The sequence below is a fragment of the Stegostoma tigrinum genome, chromosome 21 (genome assembly GCF_030684315.1).
Source record: "Stegostoma tigrinum isolate sSteTig4 chromosome 21, sSteTig4.hap1, whole genome shotgun sequence".
NCBI classification, from domain to species: Eukaryota; Metazoa; Chordata; class Chondrichthyes; order Orectolobiformes; family Stegostomatidae; genus Stegostoma; species Stegostoma tigrinum.
Window position 1 is genome coordinate 7,248,445 of NC_081374.1, and position 21,851 is coordinate 7,270,295.

Sequence of the window (21,851 nt, forward strand, 5' to 3'; positions counted from 1 at the left end):
TCTAATGAAGAGCCATCTAGATTCAAAACTTTAGCTTGCTTGTTCTCCATGGATGTTATCTGACCAGCTGTGATTTCCAGCACTTCTTGTTCTCAGCTCAAAAGGAAGATCTCAGTCAGATGGAATCTCGCTAATGTTACTGAGCTGTTATAAGAAGCAAGATTTTATAGCAGGTGGAGAATTTAAATTCAATTAATTGATAAAAGTCCAAAATGATATTTTCATCAGAAGCAGTTCAGAGAAGATTCCGTGGTTTGCCTCAGAGGATTGAAGGGTTATCATTCGAGGGAAGATTGGGCTCACACTTGAGAGTTTTGAAGAATGAGAGGTGATCTGAGAGTTATAGGGTCATACGGTATGCAGACAGACCCTTTGGTCCAACCAGTCCATGCAGAACATTATCCAAACTACACTAGCCATACCTGCCTGCTTCTGGCACATATCCCTCCAAACCCTTCCTACTCATGTAGGGGTATGCAATGACTTAGCGTTATTATCACCAGACTATTAATCCAGTGACCTAAGTAATGTTCTAGGGACCTGGGTGCAAATCCTGCCATGGCAGATGGTGGAAGTTGAATTCAATAATAATCTGGAATTAGCAATCTAATGATGACCATGCAAACCATTGCTGATTGTCAGGAAAAAACCCCATGTGGTTCACTAATGCCCTTTCAGTAAGGAAATCTGCCATCATTACCTGGTCTGGTCTACATGTGACTCCAGACCCACAGCAATGTGGTTAAAACATAACTGCCCTTTGGGAAATTAGGGACGGGGAATAAATGCTGGTCCAGCCAGCGATGACCACATCTCATGAATGAATTTTTTTAAAAAGCCGATGTCTTTATACATTGTAATCATATCCACATCCACCATTTCCCCAGGAAGTTCATTCAACACGCACACCAACCTCTGTAAAAAAATTGCCCTTCATATCTTTTGTTAAATCTCTCTCCTCTCACCTTAAAAATGTGCCCCTGGTCTTGAAATTCCCATCCTAGGAAAAAGACCACTACCATTAACTCTAAATAACACACTGTGTAACTGGAGGAACACAGCAGGCCAGGCAGCATCAGAGGAGCAGGAAAGTTAATGTTTCAGGTTGGGACCCTTCTTCAGAAATGAGGTGAGACGCAGGGTGGGGAGGGGTGCAGGGGCAAAGGGAGCCCAGAAATAAATAGAGAGATGAGGGGTGGGGCTGGAGTGATAGATGGGATGGTGATAGGTGAGTACAGGTAGGCAGTGGTGGGGATTGGTCAGTGATGTGAGGATAGGTGGGAGAGAAGATGGACAGTTTGTGTCAGGTCAAGGAGGCAGGGATGAGAGGGAGGATTGGTCATGGGATGAGGCCAGGAGTGGGGTGATTTTGAAACTGGTAAAATCCACATTTAGGCCATTGGGTTGTAGGCTCCTGAGGCAGAAAATGAGGTGCTGCTCCTCCAGTTTGCGGGTGGCATCATTGTGACACTGGAGGAGGCCCAAGATGGACGTGTCACCCAGGGAGGGGGAGCGGAAATGGTTCACAACCAGAAGGTGTTGTTGTTTGTTGCAAACAGAGTGCAAGTGTTCTACAACATGGTCTCTGAGCCTCCGCTTAGTCTCAACAATGTAGAGAAGGCCACATCAGGAGCAGCGGATGCAGTGGACCACATTGGCGGATGGGCGGGTGAACCCCTGTCTAATGTGGAAGCTTTGTTTGGTGCCATTAGTTCCCTCTATACCCCTCATTATTTTGTAAACTTCTATAAGGTCATCTCTCAAACTCCTACGCTCCAGCGAAAAAAGTCGCAGCCTATCCAGCCTCTCCTTATAACTCAAACCTTCCATACCCAGCAACATCCTGGTAAATCTCTTCGAAACCGCTCCAGATTAATAATATCCTTCCTGTTAGTGAAACTTATAAGACCATGAGGGGCTTGACAGGGTGGATACTAGGAGGATGTTTCTCCTTGTGGGAAGGTGGGAGCAAGATAGGGGTGGAAACTAAAAGTTGGATAAAATGTCAATAAATTAGGGGCTCCCATTTATGACAGAGATGAAGAGAAACTCTTTCTCTCACAGAGTGCTAATCGTTGGAATTCTCTTCCAGGGAGATTGGTGGAGGTTGGATCCTTGAAATTATTCAAGCCTGTGCTGGACAAAATTTTGATCGAGTGGAAAAGTGGAGTTATGTTCACAATCAAAATAGCGAAGCAGGCTTGATGAGTTCAACGGCCTACTCTTCCTATTTCCTATGATCTTATAAAAAAGAGAAGTTAATCTCAGTTCTGGCGACCACAAAGCTCCAAGAGTGTTATGTAAAGGAAAACTGACTTTATTACCTGGTCTGACCAATATGCGAGTCCAATATCGATATTGATAATTATCAAGTGCCCTCTGATATGGTTGAAGAAGCAAGGTGACTCATCACCGCTTTCTCAACAGCATTTAGAGACTGTCAGTAAATTCAGGCCTTAGCAGTTGTGCCTAAATCCTAACAACGTTTTCATTTTAAAATGTTCCCACTCCACATGCCAAGGGACACATTCTTAGGATAGAGGTAAGGCCAGCATCTATTGCCCATCTCTAGCTTCACAGGTTGCCCTTCTGAGGGCAAGAGTCAGCTATATTGATGTAAATAAAGAAGGCCACATTCTATAAGGATGTCAGCATTCTTTCCTAGAAACAGTTGGCTTTTTAATGAAACCTTCATGGTCACTTTTACTGATACCTATCATGTTACTTCAAGAGATAGTAGGAACTGCCGATGCTGGAGAATATGAGATAACCAGGTGTAGAGCTGGATTAACACAACAGGCCAAGCAGCGTCAGAGGAGCAGGAAAGCTGACGTTTCAGGCCTAGACCCTTCTTCAGAAAGATTCAGATTTCTGAAGAAGGGTCCAGATCGGAAACGTCAGCTTTCCTGCTCCTCTGATGCTGCTTAGCCGGCTGTGTTCCTCCAGCTCTACACCTGGTTATCTATGTTACTTCAAGACTATTTTTTGAAACTTTTGGTTTAAAAACTGAATTCTCATTCCCAAAGTTGGGATGGTGGGATTTGAACTGATGTCCTCTGGATTATTGGTGACGTAACAAAGCCACTACATAATCATTTACCTTCATGCGTGAGGACACTTGATGATGGGATCACTCATGCTGCAGCTTATAGAAATATTGAATATAGCAGCAGGGACAGCCCATTCAGCACTTTGAGCTTGCTCCGCCATCCAATGATTATGGCTGATCATCCAGATCATTCCCCTGTTCATACTTTCTCCCCATACCCTCTATCCTTTTAGCTCCAAGAAATGTACCCAACTCTCTCTTGATAACTTTCAATGTTTTGGTCTAAACCACTTTACCACTTACTTTGTCTAATTTAACCACTCCACAATGACCTGTTCAACCAAACCATTGCATGCCTTCCACCTCAGCCAGCCATATGGAACAGCTTTTCTGAGCAGGATCGGCCAGTTGACGTCCATTGGAGTTAGGAATGAGAAACAGTAAACAGCCTCTGAACAAGAAAATCATTTTCTTTAGAACAGGTTATGGTTTGGAGACTGACTATTGCAAAGACTCACCACTATAAGCCTGTATTAACCAAGACACTGGTATTGATCTAGTTTCAACTCACTCTTGTCAGGACGTGGTGCATATTTCCTGCACTCACACATTTCCACTGTTTTGTCAGTACTCACAGAGACAGGTTCCAGGAAATATTTACATCAAACAAGCCTTAGACACACACCTGAATGTTAAATCTCTCCCCCTTCAGCTCATCCTAACTCAATTTTGCCCATTCTCTCACAAGCAGACACAAACGTGGCGCGCTATTTTAACTTTAAAAGTGAGTGTATTTTGAGTGAATTGAAATAGTACACAGGCTCTCAGACAAACATCTAAATCCTCGCTCACTCTCTCTCACATACTAACTCTCACATACACACAGATCATGCTGTTTCTCATAAACATAGACATACACACCCGTGTGCTAGTCCCCAGCAACAGCCTTCGGATCCATAAGTTTCCAGGTTACGATCTATAAGCATGAGCTGTTTTCATTTTTCCAAAGGTCTGCAAGGTCCCCATTTTCCACAAGCTACAAATTCAATCTTTATACTTATTTACTCTGGCTCAACCCCACTCAGCACCCTCGGATTTTCCAGCTAATGTTTAATTGACAAGTTGGATCACGTCTCAAGAAGCAAAGGTATCCAATGTTCAATCAGATCATCAATGAGCTGTCCTTGTTACCACTGTTATATCTGAATAACTCATTACACAATGAGTATTTAGGGTCCGGAGTATGGATATTGGGTGGAAGGTAGGGGCAATGGAGGCGTTCAAGAAGATGTTGGATGATTATTTAAATAGATTTAAATTTAAACAACAAATCAACATGTTCTGACAGCCACCTGGACACAACAGACTGAACAGTTTCCTTCGGCACAGTAATAATTCAGGAATTTAGTGTGATAATGCTGAGCTGCAGTTATTTCGGATCCTATTGAACATTCCACCAAGGAACCAAAAGGAGAAGTTGTTTTACTGCAACTCGTACATTGTTGCTACTTCCACCTAGCTCTCAGTTCTCAATAGACACACTGCCCATATCATAAAGTCAAAGAATCGTAGAGATGGACAGTACAGAAACAGATCCTTTGGTCTAACTCGTCCATGCCAACCAGATATCCCAAATTAATTTAGTCACATTTGCCAGCATTTGGCTCAAATCCCTCTAAACCCTCCTATTCAGGTACCCACCCCAGATTCCTTTTAAATGTTTTAATTGTACCAGCCTCCACCACTTCCTCTGGCAGCCCATTCCATACACACACCACCTTCTGTGTGAAAAAGTTGCCCATCAGGTCCCTTTTAAAATCTTCCCCCTCTCACCTCAAATCTACACCTTCCAGTTTCAGACTCCCCCACCCTGGGGGAAAGACCTTGCCTATTCACACTATCCATGCCCCTCATGATTTTATAAACACCTACAAGATCATCCCTCAGCCTCTGACGCTCCAGGGAAAATAGACCCAGCCTATTCAGCATCTCCCTATAGCTCAAACCCTCCAACCCCGGCAATGCCCTTGTAAATCTTTTCCGAACCCTTTCAAGTTTCACAACATCCTTCCTATAGCAATACTCCAAAAGTGGCCTAATCAGCTGCAACATGACCCTCCCAACTCCCGTACTCAATGCACTGACCAATGAAAGTAAGCATACCAAGCGTTTTTTTCACTATGATTCTAGATAAGAGCAAAAGTAACAGGGTAGTTGTCATGGGGGACTTTAACTTTCCAAACATTGAATGGAAACGCTCTCGTTCGAGTACTTTAGATGGGTCAGTTTTTGTCCACTGTGTGCAGGAGTATGTGGATAGGCCAACAAGAGGTGAGGCCACATTGGATTTGGTACTAGGCAATGAACCAGGCCAGATTCTTTGAGGAAGTCACGAGACAGGTTGACGAGGGTCGAGCAGTGGATGTGGTGTACATGGACTTTAGCAAGGCATTTGATAAGGTTCCCCATGGCAGGCTCATTCATAAAGTCAGGAGGTATGGGATACAGGGTGATTTGGCTGTCGGGATTCAGAATTGGTTGGCTGACAGGAGGCAGAGAGTGGTTGTAGATGGTAAGTATTCTGCCTGGAGGTCAGTGCTGAGTGGTGTCCCGCAGGGGTCTGTTCTTGGGCCTCTGCTCTTTGTAGTTTTTATAAATGACTTGGATGAGGAGGTTGAGGGGTGGGTTAGTATGTTTGCTGATGACATAAAGGTTGGAGGTGCCATTGATAGTATCGAGGGCTATTGCAGGCTTTAGCGAGACATTGACAGAATGCAGAGCTGTTCTGAGAAATGGCAGATGGAGTTCAACCTGGATAAGTGCGAAGTGATGCATTTTGGAAGGTCGAACTTAAATGCTGAATATAGGATTAAAGGCAGGATTCTTGGCAGTATGGAGGAACAGCGGGATCTTGGTGTTCAAGTGCATAGCTCCCTTAAAGTTGCCACCCAGGTGGATAAGGTTGTTAAGAAAGCATATGGTGTTTTGGCTTTTATTAACAGGGGGATCGAGTTTAAGAGCCGCGAGGTTATGCTGCAGCTCTACAAAACCCTGGTGAGACCTCACTTGGAATATTGTGTCCAGTTCTGGTCGCCCTATTATAGGAAAGATGTGGAGGCTTTGGAGAGGGTGCAAAGGAGGTTTACCAGGATGCTGCCTGGACTGGAGGGGTTGTCTTACGAGGAGAGGTTGACTGACCTCGGACTTTTCTCTCTAGAGAGAAGGAAGAATAGAGGTGACCTGATCGAGGTGTACAAGGTAATGAGAGGCGTGGATAGAGTCGATAGCCAGAGACTTTTCCCCAGGGCAGGATTGACTGCCACGAGGGGTCATAGTTTTAAGGCGTTAGGAGGAAAGTATAGAGGAGACGTCAGAGGGAGGTTCTTCACCCAGAGAGTTGTGAGCGCATGGAATACTTTGCCAGTGGTAGTCGTGGAAGCGGAGTCAATAGTGACATTTAAGCGACTGCTGGACATGCACATGGACAGCAGTGAATTGAGGGGAATGTAGGTTAGGTTATTTTATTTTTTGATTAGGATTATTCCACGGCACAACATCGTGGGCCGAAGGGCCTGTACTGTGCTGTGATTTTCTATGTTCTATGTTCTGTCTATCTGCAACTCTGTTCCTACTTTCAAGGAACTATGAACGTGCACTCCAAGGTCTCATTGTTCAGCAACACACCCCAGGACCTTACCATTAAGTGTATAAGTCCTGCCCTGATCTGCCTTTCCAAAATGCAGCACCTCGCCTTTATCTAAATTAAGCTCCATCTTGACTCATTGACCCATCTGCTCAAGATCCTATTGTATTCTGAGGTAACCTTCTTCACTGTCTACTACACCTCCAATTTTGGTGTCATCTGCAAACTTTCTAACCATACCAGCTATGTTCACATTCAAATATGAATTACAGAAAGCAGAGGACGAATCCCTGTGGCACACACAGGCCTCCAGTATGGGGAGAAAGCAGGAACAGGAGAAGTTGGATGATCAGTGAGTGGCAGAGCAGGCTTGAATGGCCAAATGGCCTACTCCTGTTCCTATATTCCATGTTTCTATGTTTCTTGAATCGCTGCAGTCCGTGTGCTGTAGGTAGCCCCACAGTGCCACTGGGGAGTGAGTTCGAAGATTTTGACCCTGTTGTACTGAAAGAGTTCCCCATCAAGCCACTCACCATCGTGACTTGGAAATATATCGCCATTCTTGCACGATCGCTGGATAATCCTGGAATTGCCCCCTGCAATGGCATTTTGGGCATATTCCCACAACATAGACTGCTGCAGGTCACCACCAGCTTCTTAAGGGCAATTAGGGATAGGCAGTAAATGCTGCAGCACCTGCAGTGCCTGAATAAATTAAAGAAATAAAGAACATGGATACACAGACAGGGTCCCACATATACACACATACTCTCACATACATAAACACTCAGTCTCATACTCACTCTCTTACAGCCTATATTATTGACCATCCAAGCTTTGGAACATCGGAATGCAGGATAAAATTAAGAACAGCATCCATCTCTTTACCCTTCTACATTCCCGGATAGTCACATAGTCCAGTGATAATGGATTGCACGACAAATCACCGTCATCAGTCTCTATCAATGAGAGCAGACAGGAGGTGAGATTGATCATGGGGGAGAACTTTGAGAACCATGGGTTTGTCGCCTGCTCCTCACAAATCATATCAGAGCCACACAAGATCATTTCTCAAATTACTCTGACAGTGGAGTAACTCAGTCTTGCTTCTTTGAGAAATAAATCTAACTCTTATTTGAATGAAACAATGCTCTCTGCATGCCCCTGTTCCACAGGTTGACCACTCACTGAGTCAAATATACAGATTTATTCCCTTTATAATCCCAAGGACTCCATTCTGTTTGTCTTGACCTCCTTGCCTTCCCTCTCTCACATTGGCCAACCCACTCCAAATTAAAGTCCTCATCCCTGTAATTAAATGCTGTCATATCTTGCTCTTATCTGAATTCTACATCACCACTCCCTCCAGACACTGTGCACCTCTAACTCCACACTCTTCAACACATCCTGCCTTTGTTATCCATACCTTTCACCTTCACATGTCCTGGTATATCTTCCCAGAACCTTTCCACCTATTTCCTTAAGATATTCCGTAAAATTAGCTCTGACGAAATGTAATTCAACTCTGATGAAACAGGGGAGGCGATGGCCTAGTGGTAATGTAGATGGACTGTTAACCCAGAGACTCAGGTAATCTTCTGGGGATAATAAAATGTGAGGCTGGATGAACGCAGCAGGCCAAGCAGCATCTCAGGAGCACAAAAGCTGACGTTTCGGGTCTAGACCCTTCATCCCCCTCTCTGATGAAGGGTCCAGGCTTGAAACATCAGCTTTTGTGCTCCTGAGATGCTGCTTGGCCTGCTGTGTTCATCCAGCCTCACATTTTATTATCTTGGAATTCTCCAGCATCTGCAGTTCCCATTATCTCTAATCTTCTGGGGACCCGGGTTTGGCTCCCGCCACAGCAGATAGTAGAATCTGGATTCAATTTTTTTAAAAAAGCCTGGAACTAAGAGTCTAATAATGGCTGTGAAACTGTTGCTGATTGTTGGAAAAAACCATCCGGCTCACCAATCTCCGTTTGGGAAGGAAACTACCGTCCTATATGTGACTCCAGACGCACAGCAGTGCGGTTTACACTTAACAGTCCTCTGGGCAGCTAAGGATGGGCAGTAACGAAGAGAAATCTCTCCTACTCTTTATCCTTGACGGTTATGTTTTTTTTGCACCTAAACCCACAAATGAGATTCCAGGGAACTCTGCCTGGGTTAATGATGTTTAAATATAAATCCAGGTTACTACTGTTACATGGTAACCACTGATTTATATGGGGAAACACCACCATCTACTGGGGGAAGAAGAAAAAGCATCCTTCTTCCATGTCCATTCAAATTAAAAGGTGATAATGGGAACTGCAGATGCTGGAGAAACCAAGATAATGACATGTGAGGCTGGATGAACACAGCAGGCCCAGCAGCATCTCAGGAGCACAAAAGCTGACGTTTCTGGCCTAGACCCTTCATCAGAGAGGGGGATGGGGTGAGAGTTCTGGAATAAATAGGGAGAGGGGGGAGGCGGACCAAAGATGGAGAGAAAAGAAGATAGGTGGAGAGGAGAGTATAGGTGGGGAGGTAGGGAGGGGATAGGTCAGTCCAGGGAAGACGGACAGGTCAAGGAGGTGGGATGAGGTTAATAGGTAGATGGAGGTGCGGCTTGGGGTGGGAGGAAGGGATGGGTGAGAGGAAGAACAGGTTAGGGAGGCAGAAACAGGCTGGGCTGGTTTTGGGATGCAGTGGGGGGAGGGGATGAGCTGGGCTGGTTGTGTGATGCAGTGGGGGGAGGGGATGCACTGGGCTGGTTTAGGGATGCAGTGGGGAAAGGGGAGATTTTGAAGCTGGTGAAGTCCACATTGATACCATTAGGCTGCAGGGTTCCCAAGCGGAATATGAGTTGCTGTTCCTGCAACCTTCAGGTGGCATCATTATGGCACTGCAGGAGGCCCATGATGGACATGTCATCTAAAGAATGGGAGGGGGAGAGGCAATGGTTTGCGACTGAGAGGTGCAGTTGTTTATTGCAAACCGAGCGGAGGTGTTCTGCATAGTGGTCCCCAAGCCTCCGCTTGGTTTCCCCAATGTAGAGGAACTCACACATGGTGCAGTGGATACAATATACCACATTAGCAGATGTGCAGGTGAACCTCTGCTTAATATGGAAAGTTATCTTGGGGCCTGGGATGGGGGTGAGGGAGTAGGTGTGGGGGCAAGTGTAGCATTTCCTGCGGTTGCAGGGGAAGGTGCCGGGTGTGGTGGGGTTGGAGGGCAGTGTGGAGCGAACAAGGGAGTCACGGAGAGAGTGTTCTCTCCGGAAAGCAGACAAGGGTGGGGATGGAAAAATGTCTTGGGTGGTGGGGTCGAATTGTAGATGCGGTCAAGGGCGTTCTCGACCACTGTGGGGGGAAAGTTGCGGTCCTTGAAGAACTTGGACATCTGGGATGTGCGGGAGTGGAATGCCTCATCGTGGGAGCAGATGCGGCGGAGGCGGAGGAATTGAGAATGGGGATGGAATTTTTGCAGGAGGGTGGGTGGGATGAGGTGTATTCTAGGTAGCTGTGGGAGTCGGTGGGCTTGAAATGGACATCAGTTACAAGCTGGTTGCCTGAGATGGAGACTGAGAGGTCCAGGAAGGTGAGGGATGTGCTGGAGATGGCCCAGGTGAACTGAAGGTTAGGGTGGAAGGTGTTGGTGAAGTGGATGAACTGCTCGAGCTCCTCTGGGGAGCAAGAGGCGGCGCCGATAAAGTCATCAATGTAACGGAGAAAGAGGTGGGGTTTGGGGCCTGTGTAGGTGCGGAAGAGGGACTGTTCCACATAACCTACAAAGAGGCAGGCATAGCTAGGGCCCATGCGGGTGCCCATGGCCACCCTCTTTGTCTGCAGGAAGTGGGAGGAATCGAAAGAGAATTTGTTGAGGATGAGGACGAGTTTGGCTAGGCAGATGAGGGTGTCGGTGGAGGGGGACTGGTCGGGTCTGCAGGACAGGAAGAAGCGGAGGGCCTTGAGGCCATCTGCATGCGGAATACAGGTGTATAGGGACTGGACGTCCATGGTGAAAATGAGGTGTTGGGGGCCAGGGAGTTGGAAGTTCTGGAGGAGGTGGAGGGCGTGGGTTGTGTCATGGACGTAGGTAGGGAGTTCCTGGACCAAAGGGGAGAAAATGGAGTCCAGATAGGTGGAGATGAGTTTGGTGGGGCAGGAACAGGCTGAGACGATGGGTTGACCAGGGCAGGCACGTTTGTGGATTTTGGGAAGGAGATAGAAACGGGCCGTGCGGGGTTGGGGAACAATGAGGTTGGAGGCTGTGGGTGGGAGGACCCCTGAGGTGATGAGGTCATGAATGGTGTTGGAGATAATGGTTTGGTGGGGTCATGATCAAGGGGGCGGTAGGAAGAGGTGTCGGAGAGTTGGCGTTTGGCCTCGGCGATGTAGGGGTCAGTGCACCATACTACCACTGTGCCTCCCTTGTCTGCGGGTTTGATGGTGATGTTGGGGTTGGAGCGGAGGGAGCGGACGGCTGCCCGTTCTGAGGGGGAGAGGTTGGAGTGGGTGAGAGGGGTGGAGAGGTTGAGGCGGTTAATGTCTCGACGTCAGCTGGAGATGAAGAGGTGGAGGGAGGGTAGGAGGCCTGGGGGTGGTGTCCAGGAGGAGGACTTGTGTTGGAAGCGGGTGAAGGGGTCAGTGGAGAGAGGGTTAGTTTCCCGGTTGAAGAAGTAAGTGTGGAGGCGAAGGCGGCGGAAAAACCGCTCTATGTCCAACCGTGACTGGCATTCGTTGATGTGTGGTTGTAGGGGGACAGAGGTGAGCCCCTTGCTTAGGACTGTACCAGTCCAGCCTGTCTCTGCCTCCCTAACCTGTTCTTCCTCTCACCCATCCCTTCCTCCCACCCCAAGCCGCACCTCCATCTCCTACCTACTAACCTCATCCCACCTCCTTGACCTGTCCATCTTCCCTGGACTGACCTATCCCCTCCCTACCTCCCCACCTATACTCTCCTCTCCACCTATCTTCTTTTCTCTCCATCTTTGGTCCGCCTCCCCCTCTCTCCCTATTTATTCCAGTTCCCTCTCCCCATCCCACTCTCTAATGAAGGGTCTAGGCCCGAAACGTCAGCTTTTGTGCTCCTGCGATGCTGCTAGGCCTGCTGTGTTCATCCCGCCTCACATTTTATTATCTCAAATTAAAAGGTGCTTATTCAGTCCTGCAGCTGAATGCTCAGCCCTGGGATTCAGGGAAATCCCAAGGCTGATCACTTGTCTAACGCTGATTAATTTAGCAAAAGGGGTTTGTTGAACCAAAGGGCCCAATCATCAATGATTCTTGTTTCTGGTCATCTGTATTTATTGTGGAGAATGACATGGAAGCGAGGGAACTCAGGGAAATTAATAGTGATGTGTTGAAAAGAGTCCACATTATAGAACAAAGGGTGCTGGATGTTGTGAAAAACATCAAGTTAGTTAAATACCTAGGACCTGATCAAGTGTGCCCCAGGACATTGTGGGAAGTTAGGGAAGACGTTGCGGGCCCCTTGCGGAGGTATTTTTATCATCCACAGCCACGGGTGCAGTGCCATAGTACTGACAGTTGCTAATGTTGTGACTTTGTATAAGAAAGGGGTGGCACGGTGGCTCAGTGGTTTGCACTGCTGCCTCACAGCACTCGGGACCTGTGTTCGATTCCCCCCCTCGGGCTACAGTCTGTGTACAATTTGCATGTTCTCCCCATGTTTGCATGGTTTCCTCCAGGTGCCTCCCACAGTCCAAAGATGTGCAGGTTAGGCAGATTGGCCGTGCTAAATTGCCCATAGTGTTCAGGGATGTTGTAGATAAGATGGATTATAGGGCTGGGTCTGGGCGGGATGCTCCGAGGGTCATTGTGCACTTGTTGGGCTGAAGGGCCTGTTTCCACACTGTAGGGATTCTCTTCTAAAGGTTTCCAGGAGAAGCCTGGGAACTATAGACCAGTGAGTCTGACATCAGTGGTGGATAAGTTGTTGGAGGGGATAGTGAGAGACAGGGCTTATATGCATTTAGAGAAGCAAGGTCTGACTAGGGATAGTCAGCATGGCTTTGTGCTTGGAAAAATCAATATCTCACAAACTTGATTGAGTTTTTGAAGATGTAATACAGAAGATTAACAAGGGCAGAACAGTATACATCATCCACATGGACTTTAGTAAGGCCTTTGATAAGGCTACACTTAGTGGGCTCATTAGTAAAGTTAAATCATGTGGGATCCAGGCAGATCCTTCCAATTGGATACAACATTGGCTTGACAATAGGGGACAGAATGTGGTGGAGGGTTGCTTTTTGGACTGGAGGCCTGAGATCAGCGATGTTCTGCAGGGACTGGTACTGAGACTACGTTTGTTTGTCATTTACATAAATGACTTGGATGAGAATAGAGGGAGCATGGTTAGTAAGATTGCAGATGACACCAAAATTAGTGGTAGAGTAAAGAAGTTTATCCAAGGATACCAAAGGAATTTAATTTTGTCAACAGACTGAGGAGTGACAGATGGAGTCTAATTGAGATAAATGTGAAGTCTGCATTTGACAAGACAAACAGAGGCAGCAGTTTTACAGTTAACGGTAGGACCCTGGGCGAGTGTTGTGAAACAGAGAGACCCAGGGATTCAAGTACATAGTTACATAGTTCTTTGAAAGTTGTGTCACAGGTAGACAGGGTGGTGAAGAATGTGTTTAGCATTCTTGCCTTCATTGCTCAGACCTTTGAGTAGAGGATTTGGGACATCATGTTGCAATTGTACAGGACATTGGTGAGGCCTCTTCTAATCACCCTGCCATAGGAAGGATATTATTACTTTGGAGAGAGTACAGAAAAGATTTACCGGGATGTTACTGGGACGAGAGAGTTTGATTTATAAGGAGGGGCTGGGTAGGCTGGGACTTCTTCCACTGGAGAGTAGGAGGTTGAGGGGTGACTTTACTGAAATTTATAAAATCAGTTCAAAACAAGACAGCATAATTTTAACATGGGAGCAGAAAGATTTAGAAGGGACCTGAGGGATAATGTTTTCACACAGAGGATGGCTCATATGTCGAACGAACTGCCAGAGGTAGTGATGGATCCAGGCACAGTTACAGCATTTAAAAAGACATTTGGACAGGTACGTGAATAGGAAAGCCTAAGGGGGATATGGGTCAAACGCAGGCAAAGTTGATTAGTTCAGTTTCAGAACTTGGTTGGCAAACACAAGTTGGACTGAAGGGCCTATCTCTGTGCTGTATGACTCAATGACTCTGTGTCCCCAGTGGGAAGTCCACAATGCTTATACAGTGATGCCTTTCGTAGTGCAACAGACTGTTCTTACTCATTTGCTAGGTATTACACATTCACCCAGAACAGGCACCTGAGTAGGGCCCTAGACTATATCTGTATCTTGCAGAGCTGTACCCCAACCTGTGCGATCAATCGAAAAACATCTCCATCCTAAAGGACCTGAGGATCTCCCAAAACACTTTACTGTCAATGTGTTTGAAGTGACTGTCATGATGCAGGAATTGTAGCGGCAAGAGGCACTCAGAAATCTCCCACAAACAGCGACGTGAGAATCTATTCATGATTCACTTGTGGGATGTGGGCATCACTGGCCAGGTCAGTACTTATCGCACATCCCTAGTTGCCCTTGAGAAGATGGTTAGGAGCTGCCTTCTTTGAACCACTGCAATCATTCGGGGCAAATATCCACTCGATATAGTGAGTAAGGGAGTTCGAGGATATGGACCCAGCTGAAGGAGCAATCATATCTTTCCAAGTCAGGATGGTGAGTGGCCTGGAGAGGAACTTGCAGGGAACGGTGTTTCTGTTGATCAGTTGACCCTGTCCTACTAGATGGTAGTGGCCACAAGGGTCCAGGCCCAAAACGTCAGCTTTTGTGCTCCTGAGATGCTGCTGGGCCTGCTGTGTTCATCCAGCCTCACATTTTATTATCTGTGAAAGATGCTGTTGGGTTTAACAATGTTGATTCAGGAATGAAACATGGCCAAAACAGCAGGGAGTACACAGCAAAGTAACACAACAAAATTACTTGACTCAAGATTTCAGTGTAGCATTTTATCTGAAAAAATGGCATATCTGGGACAGTGCAGCACTCCCTCAGCACAGCACTGAGAGTGTCATTCTGAGTATATTTTATAACTTCTACATTCTTACTGGGATTTGAAACTCTCCCTTCTGACTCAGAGGCTAGAGTGTTATTCAACGAGACAGAGGCATGTCACACAGTTAAGATTCACAATTGTACCCAGCCTCCCACCAAAGCTAGCATTACTAAGATGTGGAGTAGCATTTATGGACTGGGCTGTACCTTCTCGTATTGCAGTGCATGGAGCTCCCTCTTCATGTTCCAGTCGGATCTCCTTCAGCGCCACCAGGTTCTCAGTTAATTTGCTTCTACCCTTAAACACTGTGGCATAAGTCCCCTGAAAGAATAACATAGAAATGCTGAGAAAACCGGAGAAAATGTGCTTATCTCTTTTGAGCAGAGAAGCTTCAGGAGACGTTTACTCAAATGGTACCATTCAGGAGAGATTTCAGGAAAAAGAAGAAACTGGGAAATTTGGAATTGTTTTCTATTGAGCGGAAAAGGAGATTTATGTCAGGTGTTAAAAATTATGAAGGGATTTTGTAAATGAGATAAAGGGGACCTTATTTCCACCAGCCGGAGGGTCAGTAACTAGAGAACACAGATTGAAGATAGTTGGTGGAAGAGTTAGAGGGGAGACAGGGATTCATTTGCTATATGACGTTTTCCTAAAATCTTGAATGTGCTGCCTGGATGGACATTGGACAAGAATTCAATAGTCATTTTCAAAAGTGAATTGGATAAATATTTAAAAGGGAAAAGCTGCAGAGCTTTGAGGTATCATGGAATCATAGTGTGGAGAAGAGGCCCTTTGGGCCATCAAATCTGCACCGACACATGAGAAGCACCTGTGCTTCAATCCAATCCCATTTACCAGCACTTGGCCCTAAATCGTGAACGTTGCGATGTCAGTGGGGTGTGGAGCTAAGTGGCTGGTTCATTGAAAGAGTAAGGACATGAGAGACATGGACAGGGTGGATAATGGGAATTTTCCCAGGCTGGAAATTTCAAATACCATGGGTGTATAGGTTTAAGATGAAAGGGGGAACCTTTAAAGGAAATGTATGAGGCAAGTTTCTTTCACGCAGAGGGTGATGCACGCCAGGGAAGCTGATAGAATTAGATACTTTATCAATGTTTAAAAGGCATTTAGACAGGCACATGAACAGGCAGGGAGTACAGGGATATAGACCAAGTGCAGCTCAATGGGATTAGTTGAGAATGGCATCTTGGTTCCTTAGCTGTATTGATCTATGTCCTATATTCTACAACAGAGGGACTGTGCGGAACTGTTCTGTTCTTCTCTGAATAATTCAATGATACAGTGAGATTGAAGCAAACCATTTGCAAGATGCCCCTAACCATTTCCTGACACCTCCTTCCTAACTTTTGACCTCTGCCATGTAGAAGGCCAATGGGAGCAGAAACATGGGAACACCATCAGTGCTAAACATGCAGGTTGTATTTCAAGGCTGTGGGAGGGATGTGGGGATGCATGAGACACCAGTTATCACAATCCCAGGAAGTCCAGCAAAATCCCTGAGGATATCCTGGATTAACACTGCCTTCATTGGCTAGGGTTTGAGCATTAAAGAGTTATTTGGTCATACAGAACTTGAATATTGTTGAAAAAAGATCTTTGTGGAAGCTTTGCACCTTGCACTCATAAGGACATTTCACAAGAAATACGAAAGCAAAGGGAAACACAGACATAGACATGTTTCTTCCACTTACACTGGTATTTTTGCAAATTGTCCCGACAACAGGAAGACAATAAGGTTTGCAAAATAAATCTCGTTTGGTTATAAATGTTCTTGCGAGCATGCAAGATTTTCCGTAAGAGTAGAAGGCTCTCACATGGCCACAATGAAAGATTTAAAAATTTATTTCTGATTAGTTTAGATTAGATTAAATTCCCTACAATGTGGAAACAGGCCCTTCGGCCCAACAAGTCCACACCTCCCCTTGAAGCATCGCACCCAGACCCATCCCCCTATAACCCACACACCCCTGATCACTTTCAAAGTGAGAGGAGGAAAGTTTAGGGGAGATATGCTGGAAAGTTCTTTATGCAGAGGGTGGTGGGTGCCTGGAACACATTGCCAGCGGGGGTGGTAGACGCAAACATGTTAACGTCTTTTAAGATGTATCTGGACAGGTACATGGATGGGCAGGGGGCAAAGGGACATATAGAAGGCAAAAAAAAGTCCAGATTTTTTTTCCATTTGTTCACAGGATGTGGAGTATCATTGATTGGGCTACCATGTATTACCAATCCCTAACTGAGTTAAGTGTCAACCACTTAACTGTGGGTTTGGAGTCATGCACAGGCCACACCAGGTGACGATGGCAGATTCCCTTCTCTGAAGGAAATGAGTGAGGAAAATGGTGACTTTCAAGACAATGATTACATGGTCACCATGGAATAGTTTTTTTTTAAATTGAACTCAAATTTCACTAGCTGCCACAACGGGATTCAAACCCGTGCCCCCAGAGCATTAACCTGGGGTTCTGGTTTGTTAAGCTCAGTGACATTATGATTACACCAACATCTGCCTGATAAAAGTTCACTTCTTACAGGTCAAGAAAATTTCCCGGAAAATGGAAGGTGAGTGAGTGTGTGCCTGAGTACATAAATTGGCTAATTTGTTGTTAGTTCAGGGAACATTCAAGCTCACCTCACCCAGCTTGTCCAGTTTAACATAAGTCTCCAGCTTCCCAAAACCGATGTCCGACTACAAAGAAGAAAATGCAGGTCAGTTCAGATACCTTCACGGAACAAAAACATTCATCTAACATGAGCACCAGCAATGATTTCCTGTGGTCAAATGTTTGAAGCGCAGTTACCCATTCATAACAACAAAACAAGCTCCTAAACAGCAGCAATGAGGTAATCTGTTTAATTGATGCTGCTTGAGGGATAAATATCAATGAGGATGTATTCTCCTGCTCTTCATTGAATAGGCCATGAGATCTTTTACACCATCAGAGACATCACACTTAAATGTCCCAACTACAAGTCTGTGCCTCTAACAGATTAACACTTAATTCAGGAATCTCAGCCTAGACTGTGTACTCAAGGGTCTTGTGTAGGACTTCAATGTGCATTGAACCAAGACTGGCACTAACTATTACTCCAGAGTTGCTAATGTCAGAAAGTAGCGTCTGAGTTGGAGATACTGCTGCAATATTCAATGGTTTAATTGTTCTGTATTCGGTTATGTTAGGCTGGTAACTGATCTGTCATGACTGTGTTTGATGAATTCAGCTTGGGTGATGGCTCAGAAGTAATGCAAGCAGGCAGCACAGAAAAACCTAGCAGCTGAGCAAGGGCAATTATTGGGCAGGTATTTTGTGATTGCAGAGACGTTTTAAAATATTCTTGCACACACGGAAACCAGTGACAGCTCACGGAGTCATAGAGTCACACAGGGTGGAAACAGAAATTTAGGTCCAACTAGTCCATACTGATCATGTTCCCAAACTAAATTAGTCTCACTTGACTACTCTTGGCCCCTATCTCACCAAACCTTTCCTGTTCATGAACTTTTCCCAAATGTCTTTTAAACATTGTAACTGTACCTTCATCCATCACTTTCTCTGGCATTTCATTCCACACATGAAACATTCCCTATGTAAAAATGTTGCCTGTCATGTCTTTTTTACATCTTTCTACTCTCACCTTAAAAATATGCCCCCTACTTTTGAAATTCCCCGCCCTAGGGAAAAGACGCTTGCTTCTATAACTTCTATAAGGTCACCTCTCAACCTCCTATGCTCCAGTGAAAAATGCCCCAACCTTTTTAGCCTATTTTTGTATCTCAAACTCTCCATACCCAGCAACATCGTGGTACATTGCTTCTAAACCCTCTCCAGACTAATAATATCCTTTCAATAACCAGGTGACCAGAACTACGCACAGTACTCCAGAAGATGCCTCACCAATGTCTTCTGAACCACCCTGACTACCTGTGATGCAAATTTCAAAGAATTCTGTATCTGAACCCCTAGGTATCTCTGTTGTGCAACAATACCCAGGGCCCTACCATTAATTGTAGATATCCAGTCCTTGTTTGTATTACTAAAATGCAATACCTTGGATTTATCCAAATTAAATTCCATTTATCACTTCTCAGCCCATTTGATCCAATTGATCAAGATCTCTTTATAATCTTAGATAATCTTCTTCACTGTCCACTATACAACAACATTAGTGTCATCTGCAAAATTATTAGCCATGCTTTCTATATCCTCATCTAAATCATTTATATAAATGACCAAGAAAAGTGGACCCAGGACCAATCCCTGTGGATCACCTCTAGTCACAGGCCTCCAATTTGAAAAACAACCCTCCCCCACCACCCTCTGTCTCCTCCCAGCAATTCGTTATTGCCCTGAGACAAATAAAATGTACAAAATTTACAACAATCCACAATGGAACAATCTCTACCTGCTCTAAATTGCTGTGGGTACCTTTGAACCATTTCCATTCACTGTCCTGTGACCTTTGAAGGCCATGAGCTGTGAGGGGAAGAGTACACTTCAGAAGATACTTTTTAAAAAAATTCCATTTGTGGGATGTGGGCATCACTGGCTTGGCCAACATTTATTCCCAATCCTTCAGGGGAAATGGGCAGTTCAGAATCATCCATATTGCAGTGACTCTGGAGTCACATGTGGGCCACACCAGGTAAAGAAGGCAGTTTCCATCCCTGAAGGACATTCGAAAACCAGATGGAGTGTTTCCCCAAACACTGACTCTTAATTTCAAATTTTTATTGAAATCAAACTTCACCATCTGCTATGCAGGATTTGAACCCAAGCCCCCAGAGCGTTACATGGGTCTCAGGATCAGCTGTCTGTTGATAACATCACTAAGCTCACCTCTCTTGAAGGGGAATGTGCTTTGATCACAGCAGCTGAGGACAGGCCTCCCTGGATCCTCTTAGCCAGCACTGTATCACCCAGGTTTGGCTGATGTTGACACATTGATGAGTGACTCTATCAACAGACTACCTAATGACTGCTCTGGGATGTGGATTTAGGACATTATTAAAAGTTGTTCATCCATTGGCATTTCACTTTCACGTTTTCACCTCCTTTATCTTTAACTGATTCCACCCCTAACTCTTGTAGCTTCTCTCTCTTTTTCTTGTCTTTATTTCTTTCTTTCCCTCTCCCTCTCACCTTTTCCTTATTCTGTGACTCACTCACAAGCATTCTCCTTGATCCAAAGGAGTGCCAAGGAGAAATATTGGCCGAAGACTTTCTTTGAAATGGGGAATGGAATCGTAGTGTGCTTGAGTGACGTACAATCTTAGATCAGAATGTGGACTGCAACTGGATACCGTCTTGTCCAACTGGTGTTTTATCCACCACTTGGTGCCAGTGTGTACCACTGCTGTGAAATGGGTGTGACAGAAAATTGTGAGGTGAATTTTGACAATATGAAGACTGAAAGCAAATCATTAGCCCCTGGCACAGATTGACTTAGAAGCCAAAATGCAACCACTGAATCAAAGCTAATGAAGCCTAGGCAGTTACATGGTAAGAGCAGGAGGTCATTCAGCATTTCCAATCTGCACTATCATCGTTTAATTTGATCTTCGCCAGCTTTTCTCCTACTAGCCCACCTTGGTTCTGTAACTTTTAGTTTCGTGTTGTTTCAGAAAGGCGTTCTCATTTAAAATTTTATAATTGACTCCCTGGCATCAACAGTTTTATTGCAGGGATGAGGGGAAAATTTTGCTTTCTGTTCACTCATGAGATGTGGCATCGCTCGCTGGGTCAGCATTTTTTGCCCGTCCCTAGTTGCACAATGTACAGCACCATTCATGATTGCTCAGATACTGAAGCAGTCCCTGTTCAAATGGAACAAGATCTGGAAAATACCCAGGCTTGAGCTGACAAGTGGCAAGTAACATTTGTGCCACACAAATGCCATGAAATGACTATCTCCAGTAAGAGACAATCCAACCATTACCCCTTGACACTCAATGGTGTTACCGTCACTGAATCCCCCACTATCAACATTCTCAGGGTTACCGTTGATCAGACTAGCCATATAAACAGAGTGGCTACAAGAGCAGGCCAGAAGCTGGAAACACTGCGGCGAGTAACTCACCTCCTGATTCCTCAAAACCTGTCCACCATCGACAAGGCACAAGTCAAGAGTGTGGTGGAATACTCCCCACTTGCCTAAATGTGTGCAGCTCTTACCACACTCAAGAAGCTTGGCACTAACCAGGACAAAGCAGCCCATTTGATTGGCATCACATCCACTCCCTACATCACCAACACTCAGTAACAGCAATGTGTACCATCCAGCAATTCACCAAGGATCCTTTAGACAGCACCTTCCAATCCCAAGACCACTTCCATCGAGAAGGACAAGGGCAGCAGATACATGGGAACACCACCCCCTGCAAGCTCCCCTCCAAGTCACTCACCATCCTGATTTGGAAATATAATCGCCATTCCTTCACTGTCACTGGGTCAAAATTCTGGAAATCCATCCCAACAACATTGTGGGCTTATTTACAGCATATGGATTGCAGCAGTTCAAGAAACCGGCTCGTCATCATCTTCTCAAGGGCAACTAGAGATGGGCAATAAATGCTGAACCAGCCAGCATAAACCACATTCTATGAAATAATTCTGAAGGCCATCATCCCAAAAGTGTGTTCATGAATGGAGAACATCTTGCACCAACCTGGCAAAGGCAAAATACCACACAGGCTGGAAAGGTGAATGTTCATCAGAAAATATTGTGGTGACTCAGTCATTTAGGCAGCATCTGGCAGATGGCCATTGGTTTGAAACAGAGACTCTCTTACTATATCCACAGATACTGGAAGAAGCCAAAGAGGCTTCTGAGACTGAACTGCATCAAGACCCAGGAGCCTGTGAATGCCCACAGGGCCTGACTCACCAGGGAAGCTCTCCGTGACGTTCTGCTCAGAGTCTTGGGAAGAGGTGGGCTCTCCAGCTGTAGCTTCTGCAGGAACTCCTCGGGTAGTCTGATATCCATAGGTAGAGAGAGCCTCTTGCTGAAGTCCTGATGGGTTTGAGGAGAGGGACGTGCAAGGAGTACACA

General features: G+C 45.5%; 1 protein-coding gene across 8 annotated transcripts in view; it reads right to left on the reverse strand.

The window, feature by feature from the left end:
- Positions 1-21,851, reverse strand: part of LOC125462683 (cyclin-dependent kinase 18-like) — a 181,461-nt gene that overhangs the window by 44,905 nt on the left and 114,705 nt on the right. For 7 of the 8 annotated variants that reach the window (XM_048552912.2, XM_048552915.2, XM_048552920.2 and 4 more), the window contains 3 exons: positions 21,687-21,812; positions 17,434-17,490; positions 14,978-15,092 (listed from right to left, as the gene is read on the reverse strand). In XM_048552912.2, coding sequence (XP_048408869.1) covers positions 14,978-15,092; positions 17,434-17,490; positions 21,687-21,812 — 298 coding nt within the window. The remainder of the gene's footprint in view (positions 1-14,977; positions 15,093-17,433; positions 17,491-21,686; positions 21,813-21,851) is intronic. The other variant, XM_048552919.2, reaches the window with a different exon arrangement.